Genomic DNA, 16,074 nt, shown 5'->3' on the forward strand with positions numbered 1-16,074 from the left:
TCAATCTGTTATTTTTTAACAGTTTGTGGGAATAGTTTATAGTGCAGAGCCTTACAGTGTTTTCTTATTTTAAATATCATATACTTAATGTTTTTCAAACTCAAAATTCTTCAGACTTTAAAATTAAAGTTTTAATAAGTGAACAATATAATGGTGAATAAAGATTTAAAAACTTGTGAAAACCTGATAACCTCACATCTGTCCCCATCTCATTTCCTGAGGTAACTAATGTTAACAGCCCACTTGGTATGTATCTTTCCATACCTTTCTTCCTATTCACAACAACTATACAAGCATATTTAGACATCTATTAGGGTGTTTTTTTGTTTTTGTTTTTTTTAATAAATTTTATTTATTTAAAAAATTTATTTATTTTTGGCTGCACTGGGTCTTTTTTTTTGCGGTACGCGGGCCTCTCACTGCTGTGGCCTCTCCCGTTGCGGAGCACAGGCTCTGGATGCGCAGGCTCAGCGGCCATGGCTCACGGGCCCAGCCGCTCCGTGGCATGTGGGATCCTCCTGGACTGGGGCACGAACCTGTGTCCCCTGCATCGGCAGGCAGACTCTCCACCACTGCGCCACCATGGAAGCCCCTGCATTGGGTCTTTGTTGCGGTGCGCGGGCTTCTCATTGCAGTGGCTTCCCTTGTGGAGCACAGGCTCTAGGCGTGTGGGCTTCAGTAGTTGTGACATGGGGGCTCAGCAGTTGTGGCTCACGGGCTCTAGAGCGCAGGCTCAGTAGTTGTGGCTCATGGGCTTAGTTGCTCCGCAGCATGTGGGATCTTCCTGGACCAGGGCTTGAACCCATGTCCCCTGCATTGGCAGGCGAATTCCTAACCACTGCGCCACCAGGGAAGCCCCTCTATTAAGGTTTTTTGGTTTACTTTTTTTCTAACAGCTTGAGATATAATTCATATACCATACAGTTCATCCATTTAAAGTACAATCCAGTGGTTCTTACTGGATTCACAGAGTTGTGTAGCCATCAGTACAGTCAATTCTAGAACATTATTATCACCCTCAAAAGAAACTCCTTACCCATTAGCTATCACTTCTCTCCATTTTCTCCCAACCTTTCCAGGTATAGACAACCACTAATCTACTTTCTGTCTTTACAGAATTACTTATTCTGGATTTTTCACATGAATGGAATTATACAATATATTTGTCTTTTGCGGCTGGCTTCTTTCACTTAGTGTAATTCTTTTTTGTTTGTTTGTTTGTTTGTTTTTGCGGTACGTGGGCCTCTCACTGTTGTGGCCTCTCCCGTCGTGGAGCATGGGCTCCAGACGCGCAGGCTCAGCAGCCATGGCTCATGGGCCTAGGCACTCTGCGGCATGTGGGATCTTCCTGGAGTGGGGCACAAACCCGTGTCCCCTGCATCGGCAGGTGGACTCTCAACCACTGCGCCACCAGGGAAGCCCCAGTTATGCTTTTTGTCTAAGGGCCCACGTAATGAAGTGTCAGAGCCAAGTCTAGAATCAAGACCTCCTTGTTCCTAGTCATTAGCAGCTGCAGCTTTTGCTCCACTCCCATGGGCTTAATGTAGCTTTTTAAAAGTTATCATTGAGGGCTTCCCTGGTGGCGCAGTGGTTGGGAGTCCACCTGCCGATGCAGGGGACGCGGGTTCCTGCCCCGGTCCAGGAGGATCCTGCATGCCGCGGAGCGGCTGGGCCCGTGAGCCATGGCCGCTGAGCCTGCGCGTCTGGAGCCTGTGCTCTGTGGCGGGAGAGGGCCACGGCAGTGAGAGGCTCGCGTGCCGCAAAAAAAAAAAAAAAAAAAGTAATCATTGAAATATTGGAAAACACTCAGTTTTTAGATGGTGTATCTTCATAATGACAAATACTTAGAAAAACATTTTCCTCTAACTATGATTTCTCTCAAGGGCCTATGTTTATTATTCAAGGGCTAGAGAAGACCCTGAATTAGCAATGATTCCATCCAATTCCAAAGAGATACTTATTGAGCAAACACCATGTAATTAGTCCATTTAAATAGGGCAAATAAACCTAAGACAAATTAGTAAAAGCAGACTTTTATAGATATAGAATAGGAAAATAACTAATAAAACAAATTTAATGAGAACAACATTGGTAATAAAAGCATTTTTATTAGCAGATGATCTTAACCTGCATGAATTTCCCCTTGATATGCACAGTGTTTTGTGGATGTACCTGCATTTTTCTGGAGAGCAGATGTGTAGCTTTTGTTAAATTATCAAAGTAGTCTGTAATTTTAAAGGTTAAGCCTTTATTGTAACACAGTGATGGGAGGGAAAGCATATTGGTGCAGTTTCGTTGAGGAGTAGGTGATGATAAAAAAGATGGGCTACACCTGGGAAAAACTGAAAAGGAACAAAATGTATCTACTTCATTTCTGGACTCTCCTGGTATCCTCTGTCCTCCCTTATGCTGTCTTTCCAAAGCAGGAGATTTAGAAAGATTTATTCTTGAAGAAATTAAATAGGAAAAGTTCTGGATTTAGGATACCACAATTCCCTTGTTTTAGCCTTTGGCCTGACTAGCCCCCAGGACCTGGCACTCAAACTCTTAGAGATTTTGTGGGGCTAATGGGTTTTGCCTCTCATTGGACTGAAATACTGCTCTGTGCCTTTTTCTCATGTTGTTCCTTCTTCTCTTTGCCTATCTATGTTTTATCCATTTCCTTAATCCCAGTTCTACTTCTATCTATTTGATAATAGCTTTGGTTATTAATCCCAACCTTACTCATCTGTCCTTTCTCTTTGGCACATTTTATCTTAACATTACATTTTGGTTCCTAAGTTGACAGTGAATTATATGATTAGCTCTTTTCCTCCATGTGCTTGCATTGTTTTTGCTGTCTCTCTCACCTTCCTTAGGGTAGTGGCTATGTTTTTTTCTTTTTCTTCTCCTCCTCCAGCTGCCTCCATGGTGGCATTCTGGTGGAATGGAAAGAACTAGACTTAGAGTCAGACGATCTGAATCCTTTATCTAGTGCCATTATTTAATCCATGTGATGTTCCCAGTTGATTCTTAATGTGACCCAGCCACAGAACCTCTCTGAGCTCAAGTTTCTTCTTACCTGTAAAATGGAGATAAAAAGGAAAATTGACATAAAACCCCAATATCCAAGAACAGGAATGGTCCATTTTGGTGTTCTCACATTACTGGATGTAAACTGTTGTCCTTTAGAACTCCACTGCCTTGGACATTCATGCTCTTCTACTGGAATCCCAACTTCTCTGCAACTTTCTCTAACCAGCTCTGCAACTTCGTTTCAGTCCCTCAAGATTCAAGTTGGGAGCATGTGATTGCTACACCTAGGTCTTTTGCCTTTGGCTTTTGCAGTGAGTCATAGGGTTCTGCTTCCCCTCTCTCGGGATTTCTTCAGAAGAGGAAGAGTATTTTGGTACTAGGGAGCCCAAAGGACAAATAGCCACCTCATCCATTTAATGCAGTTTTTTTTCTTGTTTAACACCATTTTATACATAGTTGTTTTAATCTATAATTCCCTAATGACATGATGTTGAACATCTTTTCATATGGTTACTTGCCATCATTGTATCTTCTTTGGTAATGTGTCTGTTAAAGTCTTTTGCCCATTTTAAAATCAGGCTGTGTGTTGTCTTACTGTTGAGTTTTAAGAGTTCTGTGTATATTTTGGATAGCAGTCCTTTATCAGATGTGTCCTTTGCAAATATTTCTTCCAGTATTTGGCTTGTTTACTCATTCTCTTGACATTGTCTTTCACAGAACAGAAGTTTTTAATTTTAATGAAGTCCAGCTTATCAGTTATTTCTTTCATGAATTATTCCTCTTGTATCTAAAAGACCATCACATGCCCTAGGTCATCTGTTTTCTCCTATGTTATTTTCTAGCAGTTTTATAGTTTTATGTTTTACATTTAGGTCTATGATCCATTTGGAGTTAATTTTTGTGAAGGTCTTTGTCTAGATTCATTTTTTTTACGTGTAAATGTCCATTTCTCCTAGCCCCATTTATTGAAAAGACTATCATTGCTACTACCATTGTATTGCCTTTGCTTCTTTGTCAAAGATTAGTTGACTACATTTACATGGGTCTATTTCTAGCTCTCTATTCTGTTCCATTGATCTGTTTGTCTGTTCTTTTCCTAATACTATACTGTCTTGATTACTATTAACTTTACAGTAAGTCTTAAAGTTGGTTAGTGTCAGTCCTCCAACTTTGTTTTTTTACTTTGGTATTGAGTTGGCTGTTCTGGGTCTTTATCCTCTCCATATAAACTTTAGAATCAGTTTGTCTGTATCCACAAAGTAACTTGCTAGGATGTTGATTAGGATTGCATTGAACTTAAAGATCAAGTTGAGAAAACTGACATCTTGACAATATTGAGTCTTCCTATCCATGAACATGGAATATCTATTTCATTCTTTGATAGCTTTCCTCAGTTTTGTAGTTTTCTTCATAGAGATCTTATACATATTTTGTTAGATTTATACCTATTTGTTAGATTTATATAAATGATAATGTGTTTTTAACTTCAAATTTCACTTGTTCATTGTTGGTATATAGGAAAGTGATTGACTTTTGTACAGTAACCTTGTATTTTGCAACCGTGCCATGATTGCTTATTTAGTTCCAGAAGCTTTTTGGTTGATTCTCTTAGATTTTCTACATAAATGATCATATCATCTACTCAACATAGAGGACCATGTCATATGCAAGAATAAAAATTTTTTAAAAGAAAAAAGTATAGAGAATAATATATTACATACTCATGTACTCACCACCTAGATTTAACACGTTAATGTTTTTCATATTAGTTAAGGTTAAAAAAATAGTATATTATGGATAAAGTTGAAGCATCCTTTACAGTCTCAATCCCTTCTCTCACAAGATATAATCACTCTCAAAGTTGATATGCAGTTTTTCCTTTCATGATTTTTATTCTAAAACTTGTATATCTATCCATCCATCCATTCACCCATCATACAGAGATATTCATTCCCTTATATTTTCTTCTGAAAATTCTAAAGCTTTGCTTTAGATTTCTAAATCACATTTAGATAATTTAACATTTAATCAATCCCCTAATCTTTTGCTATTATAAACATTGCTTCAACTTATTAACTGGTATAAACTTCTTTCTGTACCTGTGGAATCTATCTATAGAGTAAATTCCTAAGTGTGGGATTGCTGCTAGGAGTTTTGATCTTTGACCAATAAATATAGTCATGTAAACATGACCATAGTTGAGATACAGACAGTTCCATCACCCCAGAATGTTTCCTTGAGTTTCTTTGTACTGCTGTACTTTCTATTATGGTTTTGCTTTTTCTAGCATGTTATGTAAATGGAGTCATACAGCATGTAGTCTTGTGTCTAGCTTTTTCACTTAGCAAAATTTGCTTCTCAGATTCATTTTTTTGTTGTGTGTATCAGTAACTCTTTCATATGTATTGCTGAGTAGTATACTATTGTATAGATATGCCACAATTTGTTTATCAGGGCATTTGGGTTCTTTCTAGGTTTTTGGCTATTATCAATAATGTTCTTATGAACATTCATGTACAAGTATTTGTGTGGACATAAATTTTCATTCCTCTGGGGTAAATACTTACAAGACTAATTGCTGGAATGTATGATAAATATGTTTAAGTTTGTAAGAAACTTCTAAGCTGTTTCCCAAAATGATTGTTTCATTTTGTATTCTCATCAGCAATATATGAGAGTTCTAGTTGGTCCACATCCTCATTAACACTTGGTTTTGTCAGATTTGTAAATTTTAGATCATCTAGTGGGTGTATAGTGCTATCTCATTATGTTTTTAATTAACATTTCCTTGATGAATAATGATATTGAGCTTCTTTTCATGTGCTTATTTGCCACCTGTGTATCTTTGTTTGGTGAAGTGTCTGTTCAGATCTTCTGTCCAATTTTAAAAATATGGGTTCTTTACTTTCTTAATATTGAGTTTTGAGATTTTTTTTATAGTCCTTTATCAGTCTTATCAGATACATTTTGCAAATATTTCCTCTTGGTCTATAACTTTTTAACAGGGTCTTTTGAGGAATACATGTTTTAACTTCTGAAGAAGTCTAGTTTATCAATTTTTTTCTTTTAAACTTCATGCTTTTTGTATCCAATTTAAGAAATCTTTGCCTAATTGCCCAAGGCCAGTAAGATTTTCTCCTATGTTTTCTTCTAGATGTTTTATAGTTTTAGCTCTTACATTTAGTTCTATTAATGATTCATTTCAAGTTAAATTTTGCATGTGGCATGAGGTAAGGATAATATATATTATTTTATTATAATTTATATAATTACATAGTATATTTTATTCTATATTTATATATATATTTCTATTTTATTCCATTGGTCTGTGTCTGTTTTTATGCCACTGGCACACTATCTTTATTACTGTGGCTTTTACAGTAAGTCTTGAATTAGATGAAATTGAAGAATAATTGGGAAGAGAAATTGACACAAGACTAAAAGGGGCAGTCCAGTGGGAGACATACTTTGGTTCAATGAAAAGAGATTTTAGACTTCCCTGGTGGCACAGTGGTTAAGAATCCGCCTGCCAATGCAGGGGACAAGGTATCAAGCCCTGGTTTGGGAAGATCCCACATGCCACGGAGCAACTAAGCCCTTGTGCCACAGCTACTGAGCCTGCGCTCTAGAGCCCACGAGCCACAACTACTGAGCCCACGTGCCACAACTACTGAAGACCATGCGCCCTAGGGCTGCGTGCTGCATCTACTGAGCCCGCGTGCCACAACTATTGAAGCCCGCGCACCTAGAGCCCGTGCTCCGCAGCAAGAGAAGCCACCGCAATGAGAAGCCCGTGCACCGCAATGAAGAGTAGCCCCCACTCGCTGCAACTAGAGAACGCCCGCACGCAGCAATGAAAACCCACTGCAGCCAGAAAAAAAGAGAGATTTTAGCACTAAGAAAATGGAGAAGGCCTTGTAAAAGGTGCTGGATTACCCATCTCTTGGAAAAACCAGGGCTTGGATGTCAGCTAAGGTGAAGCTTTCAGTTGTAATGCAGGACAAGGATAATGGTAGATCTGTACTCTGAGTATCCTTTTTTTTTTTTTTTTTTTGTGGTACACGGGCCTCTCACCGTTGTGGCCTCTCCCACTGTAGAGCACAGGCTCCGGACACCCAGGCCCAGCAGCCATGGCTCACGGGCCCAGCCACTCCGCGACACGCGGGATCCTCCCAGACCGGGGCACAAACCCGCGTCCACTGCATCGGCAGGCGGACTCCCAACCACTGTGCCACCAGGGAAGCCCCTGAGTATCCTTTTCAAGCCTTGTGTCTTGGGATTTTCTTTTATCTTTTTTTCCCCCTGTGGCACTTAGACTTAATCTTCATGGACAGAAAGATTGTTGGTGCTTTCTGGAATTTAGCAGTTTTCCTGCCTGTGTGGTCTTTGAGCTTTCCTAAGAGCTGGCATGTGGGATTCTGCAGTTCTTCACTGACGTTTTGGAAACCAAGCTCTTTGTGATCATTTGGATTGGAATTCTCTCTGTCTCTCTCTTTTTTAAAAAATTTATTTTATTGAAGTATAGTTGATTTACAATGTTGTGTTAATTTCTGCTGTACAGCAAAGTGATTCAGTTATATGTACATATACATTCTTTTCATATTCTTTTCCATTATGCTTTATCACAAGATATTGAACATAGTTTCCTGTGCTATATAGTAGGACCTTGTTGTTTATCCATTCTCTATATAATAGTTTGCTTCTTTTAATTGCAAACTCCCAATTTATCCCCCCCACCACCTCCCCTCTTGGCAACCACAAGTCTGTTCTCTATGTCTATAAGTCTGTTTCTGTTTCATAGATAAGTTCATTAGTGTCATACTTTGGATTCCATTTATAAGTGATATCATATGGTCTTTGTCTTTCTCTTTCTGACTTCACTTAGTATGATAATCTCTAGGTCCATCCATGTTGCTGCAAATGGCATTATTTCATTTTCTTATGTCTGAGTTGTATATATTAGTTGTATACATATACCACATCTTCTTTATCTGTTCATCTGTCGATGGACATTTAGGTTGCTTCTATGTCTTGGCTATTGTGAATAGTGCTGCTATGAACATATGAGTACATGTTATCTTTTTGAATTATAGTTTTGTCTGGATATATGACCAGGAGTAGGATTGCTGGATCATATGGCAATTCTATTTTTAGTTTTTTGAGGAGTTTCCATACTGTTTTCCATAGTGGCTGCACCATTACATTCCCATCAACAGTGTTGGAGGGTTTCCTTTTCTCCACGCCCTCTTCAGCATTTGTTATTTGTAAACTTTTTAAAGATGACCATTCTGGGGCTTCCATGGTGGCGCAGTGGTTGAGAGTCCGCCTGCCGATGCAGGGGACACGGGTTCGTGCCCCGATCCCGGAAGATCCCACATGCCGCGGAGCGGCTGGGCCCGCGAGCCATGGCTGCGGAGCCTGTGTGTCCGGAGCCTGTGCTCCGCAACGGGAGAGGCCACAGCAGTGAGAGGCCCGCGTACAGCAAAAAAAAAAAAAAAAAAAAAAAGATGACCATTCTGACTGGTGTGAGGTGATACCTCATTGTAGTTTTGATCTGCATTTCTCTAATAACTAGCGATGTTCAGCATCTTTTCATGTGGCTATTGGCTATCTGTATGTCTTCTTTGGAGACATGTCTCTTTAGGTCTTCTGCCCATTTTTTGATTGTGTTGCTTGTTTTTTTTGTAACTGAGTTGTATGAGCTGTTTGTATATTTTGGAAATTAAACCCTTGTCGGTTGTATTATTTGCAAATATTTTCTCCCAGTCTGCAGGTTGTCTTTTCATTTTATTTATGGTTTCTTTCACCATTTCGATTACTGTAGCTTTGTAATATTGTCTGAAGTCTGGGAGGGTTATGCCTCCTGCTTCGTTCTTTTTCCTCAGTATTGCTTTGGCATTTCTGGGTCTTTTGTGATTCCATATAAATTTTAGGATTATTTGTTCTAGTTCTGTGAAAAAGGTCATGGGTAATTTGATAGGGATTTCATTAAATCTGTAGATTGTTTTGGGTAGTATGGCCATTTTAGCAATATTAATTCTTCCAATCCAAAAGCATGGGATATCTTTCCATTTCTTTAAATCTTCTTCAATTTCCTTTATCAATGTTTTATATTTCTTGGTGTATAAGTCTTTCACCTCCTTGGTGAGGTTTATTTTTAAGTATTTTTTGATGTGATTTTAAAAGGGATTGTTTTTTTACTTTCCCTTTCTGATACTTCATTGTTAGTGTAAAGAAATGCAACCAATTTCTGTATGTTAATCTTGTATCCTGCTACCCTGCTGAATTCATTTATCAGTTCTAGTAGTTTCTGTGTGGAGTCTTTAGGGTTTTCAGTATATATTTAGTATCATGTCATCTGCATATAATGACAATTTTACCTCTTCTTTTCCAGTTTGGATACCTTTAATTTGGACAGGAACTCTTCTTGATATCTGCTTATTCCCAGAAAGAAGTTACTTCTCACTCTTGTTTAAAACCTGTTGTCCAGATCTGGCCTGTTAAGGTCTTCTTTTGGCATGAGTGGAATGAGGGAGTTCCTATGATGGGTTTTACATAAGGAACATAAATAATTTAAACCTTAGAAAGTTATCTGACATGAAATTGGGTGCCGTAGGAGTAATTTAGTTCCCTCTACCTCTTTGTCAGGAAGCTGTAAGAGATTTCTGCATGGAGTATGAGATTAGATTGGATGACTTTTAAGGGCCCTTCTAACTCTCTGCATTCAAGCTTTGATCAGAAGTCCCAGCTTCTTTTCTCTAATGACTTAGACTTAAAAATCTAGTCCTAACTCTAGTCTTGGCACATAGTAGTTACTCAATAAATGCTGGTTAAATAAATTAATTTGCAAGAATTCTTCATGGTGTCCTTTTTTTCTCTCTTGCAGTTAAAAGAGCCAAATTCCAGGGTTCACCAGGTAAGGCCAGCCTTTAATTATTATGTTCTTCTCCCCATACTTGCTGTGATTTAAAAGCATTCTTTCAAAAAATCATTAATTTCATTTGATTCATTGATTAAATTAGTTAAATTCACTAAGTTCGGGCTTCCCTGGTGGCGCAGTGGTTGAGAATCTGCCTGCCAATGCAGGGGACACGGGTTCGAGCCCTGGTCTGGGAGGATCCCACATGCCGCGGAGCAACTGGGCCCGGGAGGCACAACTACTGAGCCTGTGCATCTGGAGCCTGTGCTCCACAACAAGAGAGGCCGCGATAGTGGGAGGCCTGCGCACCGCGATGAAGAGTGGTCCCCGCTTACCACAACTAGGGGAAGCCCTCGCACAGAAACAAAGACCCAACACAGCAAAAATAAAAAATAAAAAATTCACTAAGTTCATTAAATTAATTAAAAATCAATATGGGAAGAGATTGGTCAAGGGGGTACAAAGTTTAAGTTATGCAAAATGAATTATTTCTGGAGAGCTAATGTACAACAATGTGTCTATGGTTAACAAGTATTGTATACTTGAAATTTGCTAAGAGAGTAGGTCTTTTTTTTTTTTTTTTTTTTTGCCGTACGCGGGCCTCTCACTGTTGTGGCCTCTCCCGTTGCGGAGCACAGGCTCCGGATGCGCAGGCTCAGTGGCCATGGCTCACGGGCCCAGCCGCTCCGCGGCATATGGGATCCTCCCAGACCGGGGCACGAACCTGTATCCCCTGCATCGGCAGGCGGACTCTCAACCACTGCGCCACCAGGGAGGCCCGAGAGTAGGTCTTAAGTGTTCTCAACACACACACACAAACACACACACACAGAAAATGCTAATTATGAGGTGGTGGGGAATGTGAATTACCTTGATTGTGGTGATTATTTCACATTGTATACATATATAAAATCAAGTTGTACACCTTAAGTATATACAATTTTTAATTACCAATTACACTTCAAAAATTTAAAAAAAAACAGTGCTATCATAAAACATTAAAGAAATCTATATCAATCTGGTGAAAAGTTAGTCTCCTTACCTCTTGGCCAACTCAATTCTGCTTCTCAAAAGTAACTATTTTGAGGCTTTTATATACCTTTTCAGAGTTTTACTGTGTATGTGCATGTATACACTAATGGATCAGCTACACATGTCTTTGTGCAACCTGCTTTTTTTCCAACAACATACCATGAAAGTCTTTTCTTGTGTATATGTGTGTATACGTATATCTGGTTCTTTCTTTCAAAGTGTTGTACACACACTACTATATTTAAAACAGATAACCAACAAGAACCTACTGTAAAAAAAAAAGTGTACAGAATTTTGTTGTACCCTAGGTCCCTTTTGTTGTACCCTAGGTCATTTCAATTTTTTTGCTATTATAAGCAATAAATGTTCTTGTGCATTTATCATTGCCTGCTTTTGAAAATGTATCTGTATGCTAGAGTCTAGAAGTAGAGAATTGTTGGGCCAAAGGTACGTATTTTAAACAAATTTGGTAGTTGCTGCCAAATTGCATTTCTGAAAAATTTTGCTAGCTTATACTCAGACCAAAAGTATACGGGTGTCTGTTTTCCCAAATCCTTATCAACATTAGATAATATGAAACTTTTTAATCTTTGCTCATCTGAAGGTGAAAATGGTATCTCCTATTTTAATACACATTTTCTTAACTGAATGTCAAGTTAGTTATAAAGACTTACTCTAGTTCCTTCTGGGGGCAAAAGGAGGGTACTGTGGATTATGGGGGAAAAAGCACGATTGGGAACCCAAGAAAATCTGAAAAACCAAATCTGGGTGCAACAGGAACTAAAGCAGTTTCTGGGCCTACTGCTCTCTCCAGTGGCTCTGGGTTAGGGCTTCTCTTCTTTCTGAGAAGCTTTTCTGCTCTCCTTTCTCATCCAGCAGGCTTTTTATGCTTACCTGTCTTGCACACACCCCATAGTGTCTGCTCCAATAGAATTTATATGCCTGTCCTTCAAACTTCAGCACCAATCAATTGTTACTATTTCTTTGTTTTCCCTACTGAAAATCTTTTGAGAGGGAATCATATTGGTCTCAGCTTTTGGTCAGCTTATGAATTGGCTGGCTGCTTTTGGGTGGCATCTCCTTTTGGTCTGGTCAGCTATGGTTGGACATAGGGAATGGAGTACAAAATCCTATGATAGAAAACAGCTTAGGGGTATACTGCATTGCTACTACCAAATATGGATGGGAATTGCCTCATGTGGGTGGGCTTGTATCCTCATATATCTTTGGTATAATTGTCGAATAATTGTAGGTATAAGACTACATAGTTTTTTATGATACTTAAGAGAAAGATTTACCTTCTGCTAGAAGTGCATGACAGTGCCCATTTTCTCACACCTCTAACATAGGTAATTGTTTTAAGAAATCTTTGTCAATTTGATGAGTCAAAAATGATAGTCTTTTTTTCATTTTATAAAATTATGATTAACTTCTTACGTAGAGAAGTGAACTCTCAATTCAGTGTCCCTCATCATGGCTGATACAAAGGAAGTAACAAAATGTGCTGTGTTAAGTCTTAGGTCAGATTTCTGAGTTTTGAGATCCAGGCCGCCTACCTTTGTTTGGTACTCAATTTATACTCTCAGGTTAGAGAATTTCCTTTTTCTGACTCTATGATAATTTTTTTTTTTAAATGTAAGTTGTGCTTTAGGCCAGGGTGAATAGATCAAGCTTGAAATCCATTTCCTTTATGAGGATTTTTCCTCAATTCTTGTCCCTGTAAACAGATAGAGGTAGCTCTCTCCTCTTCTGCCTTCCTTTAGCACTTTTTCTCTTTCTCTATGGTACTTATTTCTTTATACATTTTATTAATTTGCATATCTTATCTTTCCTGTAAGATTAATTAGATTATTATTTTTTCAAACTGCAGGTGGGCTATAAAGTCAATTTAGTTAGTTATGATTAATATTTTAAAAATTAGAATAAAAATATAAATGTATCACATCTTGTATTTCATAAAGCTTTTGTTTTTGTTTATATGTGTGTGTATGTGTATCTACTGGTCAAATATAAAATATACTCCTTAAATTTGAAAAACACTATTGTAGATTATGCTTTTGAGAATAGTGTGTGTTTTCTAATTTTTTTGTACCTCTCTGCTTAGGATGATGCTATATTGTACAATATATAATTCCATTTTTTCTTACATATACTGTAATTTGGACATTACTTAATTCCAAGGGCTTTGTGAGACTGGATAACTATCTGAGCACTAAGTATTATATCTTTGTTTTGCATTTTTTCAAAGACAAATTTAACACATATGTGACCCTGAAAGTGCAAAATGTGAAGAGCACAACTGTAGCAGTCCGTGGCGATCAACCTTCCTGGGAACAAGATTTTATGTTGTAAGTACTTTGCAGCAGCAGCAGCATGCCTACAATATTTGACAATATTTCCAAGGTAATCACATTGGATTAAACAAGTAGAGGCTGGCTGAAGATTTTGTATATATCTAAGACTTATAAAATACGTTAAATATTTAAAAACACATTTTAATAGCATGTTAAAGATTCTTTTTGAAAACTAGAGAAAGGAACAAGTGAGGTGTGTGGTAGGTAAAGTACATCTGCAGTTTTGTTGTCTCCCGATTTGTAATCTATTTTCAGAGGCGAATTATGAATTCGAGTAAATGCTCAGTTTACATGGGTGAAAACACTACCTAGTCAGATTTTCCTAGTGGTCAGAATTAGGTATAGTATAACATACTGAGCATGATATTAAACCTAACTTAATCTTTCTTTGATTCTCAGAAGGCTTCTTGAAGGAATGTGGTTATGCATGTGAGGACTGTGTTTGTGTTTCCAAGTCACCTGCTTTCGAAGATGAGGATGTCTGTGCTTATAATCCTTTTGCTTTATGGAGTAAAATGTTCTACCTTCATCTAATTAATAAAAATGAGTAAATATTAGAATTGCTTGCATATGACACAAAATTTAGTATATTATGATTGTAAGCTCTGGCTTTAAAAACTTGCTATTTCCTTTTTTCCTCTTACATTTCAGCAATTTTTTTTTTCTGCTCTAGGAAAGGGAAGAAAAATTTACAATATCATTTTGAAGGGCTGACCAAATCACTTAGCTTCTCTGAGTGTCAGTTTCCTTATCTGTAAAGGTCTACTCTTGCTTACAAGGTTATGCTTATTTTTTGGGAAGGTGGGCACAAGGGGGTCAACCAAGAAAATGTATTAAAATTGCAGTGAAATTAGTGATTGAAGTGAAGTTGCTTTGCGAGTTTTATAGTCCATCTCAGACATAGGATGACTCTTTTTATGGGGAAACATTCCAGTCCTCTGGGTTTTTAATATATTGCTGCTTATAGTACCATTTAGGAAACTTTATTATAATAGTTAAAGGTTAAGATTATGAGGGTTTGGGCTAAGACAGTAACAGAAGGATAGATAGAAAAGGATGGATAGAAGATGTTAAGGAGGTAGAACCAAGACTTGTCTTGGATGATTGGGTGAGTGGTGAGCTACTCATTAGGATAGGAGATAGTAATATATCAGTTATGAACAAGCTTATATTGAAGTTCTTATAGGACAGGTAAGAAGAAAGTTACAGAAGATAAGTTAGAAACTTGAACCTGGTACTCATGGAAGCCTGGGCTGGAGAAATATTTTGGTCAGTTGAAGCCATAGGCATAGATGAGAAAGCTTAGGAAGAATGTGTTGGGTGAGAAAAGGGCCTGGGGTAGAGCCTGGAGAGCACCAGCATTTAAAGAGGGGACAAAGAGGACTAGGAAGGAGTGAACAGAGAGCAAGAAGGAGAAACGAGGGCTTCCCTGGTGGCTCAGTGGTTGAGAGTCCGCCTGCTGATGCAGGGGACACGGGTTCGTGCCCCGGTCCGGGAGGATCCCACAGGCCACGGAGCAGCTGGGCCCGTGAGCCATGGCCACTGAGCCTGCGCATCCAGAGCCTGTGCTCCGCAACGGGAGAGGCCACAACAGTGAGAGGCCCACGTACCGCAAAAAACAAAAAAACAAAAAAAAAAAAAAAAAGAAGGAGAAATGAGATAGTAGTGTCCTGGAAGCTGAAGAACTGGGGCTTCAAGAAGAGGCTAGTGGTTCACATTTCTCACTGGTTGCCTCTCTCTCAAGATTATGAACCTCATTTATTCCTATCTGTTATATTGACATCAGAGTGAGACCATTTGTTTCTTTCTTCACTCGTGTAAAGTCAACTATGAACAGTTTTTTCAAGTCTCTTCCCTGTTAGCCATACCACAGTTCTGGCTGTGGTATATAAACTTAGCAATCCTTCTTTCTTTTGATTTCCAGTTGGCTCTAATAATCACTCACTGTTATAACTGTTCCCAGCATGTGAAACATATCAATCTTCTGCAGTCTCTCATCAGCATAGTAGCTTTATTCTTTCTTGTTTATTTTCCAATTTCCCATAGCGCTTACTCTTTCAACCCTACTGTGATATGTGTGACTTTTCTTCTGTCTCCCACCTTGAGATGCTGTGTGAATTTTGTCCTCTCTCCTTCTACACACAGGTTTTATTAGCTACATTATCCACCTTACTGCTCCTATTCCTTATTCCTCCTATCCAGCTCTTCTGTCACTGGTGACTCCATTGCTGGTCACTTGTTCCCCTTTCTCCTTTTTTTCTTTCTCCCTAACGTATCATGTGGTAGTATCTAATATTCATTTTGGTACTTCTCATTTATCTTAGTATTTCTTTGTCTTATTTCCAGGACTAGATTGTTCATTTCTTAGGGGCAAGGAGGGCATCTTCACTTACTGTGAATTTGCCTAGTTCAGAATCTTGTATACATGTGTGCACATATACTGTTGATTGAGTTAACAGAACAGGAACTTCCCCAGAGCTCTGGGGATGAGGCATAAACAGAGCTCTCAGACTTCTCTTAGTTGGGCCATTTGAGCAGATGTAGATAAGAGACTTCTCACAGAAGATATCCTCATTGTTTGGGCTTTATTCCCCAGAGTTCCCTAAAGAACAGATTTTCTTCTTTATCTGTCCAAGTTAAGCTGTAAAGACCTCTGGCTATTTCCTTTGGCTATTGGCTTGAGACGCTATTTAGGACTTGCTTTGGGAATATTGTATATGTATCCCCAAGCAATTTTTCTTTTCCAGATTCAAA

General features: G+C 38.5%; 1 protein-coding gene across 2 annotated transcripts in view; it reads left to right on the forward strand.

Annotated features, from left to right (window-relative positions):
* Positions 1-16,074, forward strand: part of UNC13B (unc-13 homolog B) — a 220,811-nt gene that overhangs the window by 39,497 nt on the left and 165,240 nt on the right. For both annotated transcript variants that reach the window (XM_060100767.1, XM_060100768.1), the window contains exons 2-3: positions 9,902-9,931; positions 13,215-13,314. In XM_060100767.1, coding sequence (XP_059956750.1) covers positions 9,902-9,931; positions 13,215-13,314 — 130 coding nt within the window. The remainder of the gene's footprint in view (positions 1-9,901; positions 9,932-13,214; positions 13,315-16,074) is intronic.

This window comes from Mesoplodon densirostris, chromosome 6 (genome assembly GCF_025265405.1).
Source record: "Mesoplodon densirostris isolate mMesDen1 chromosome 6, mMesDen1 primary haplotype, whole genome shotgun sequence".
Classification (NCBI taxonomy): domain Eukaryota; kingdom Metazoa; phylum Chordata; class Mammalia; order Artiodactyla; family Ziphiidae; genus Mesoplodon; species Mesoplodon densirostris.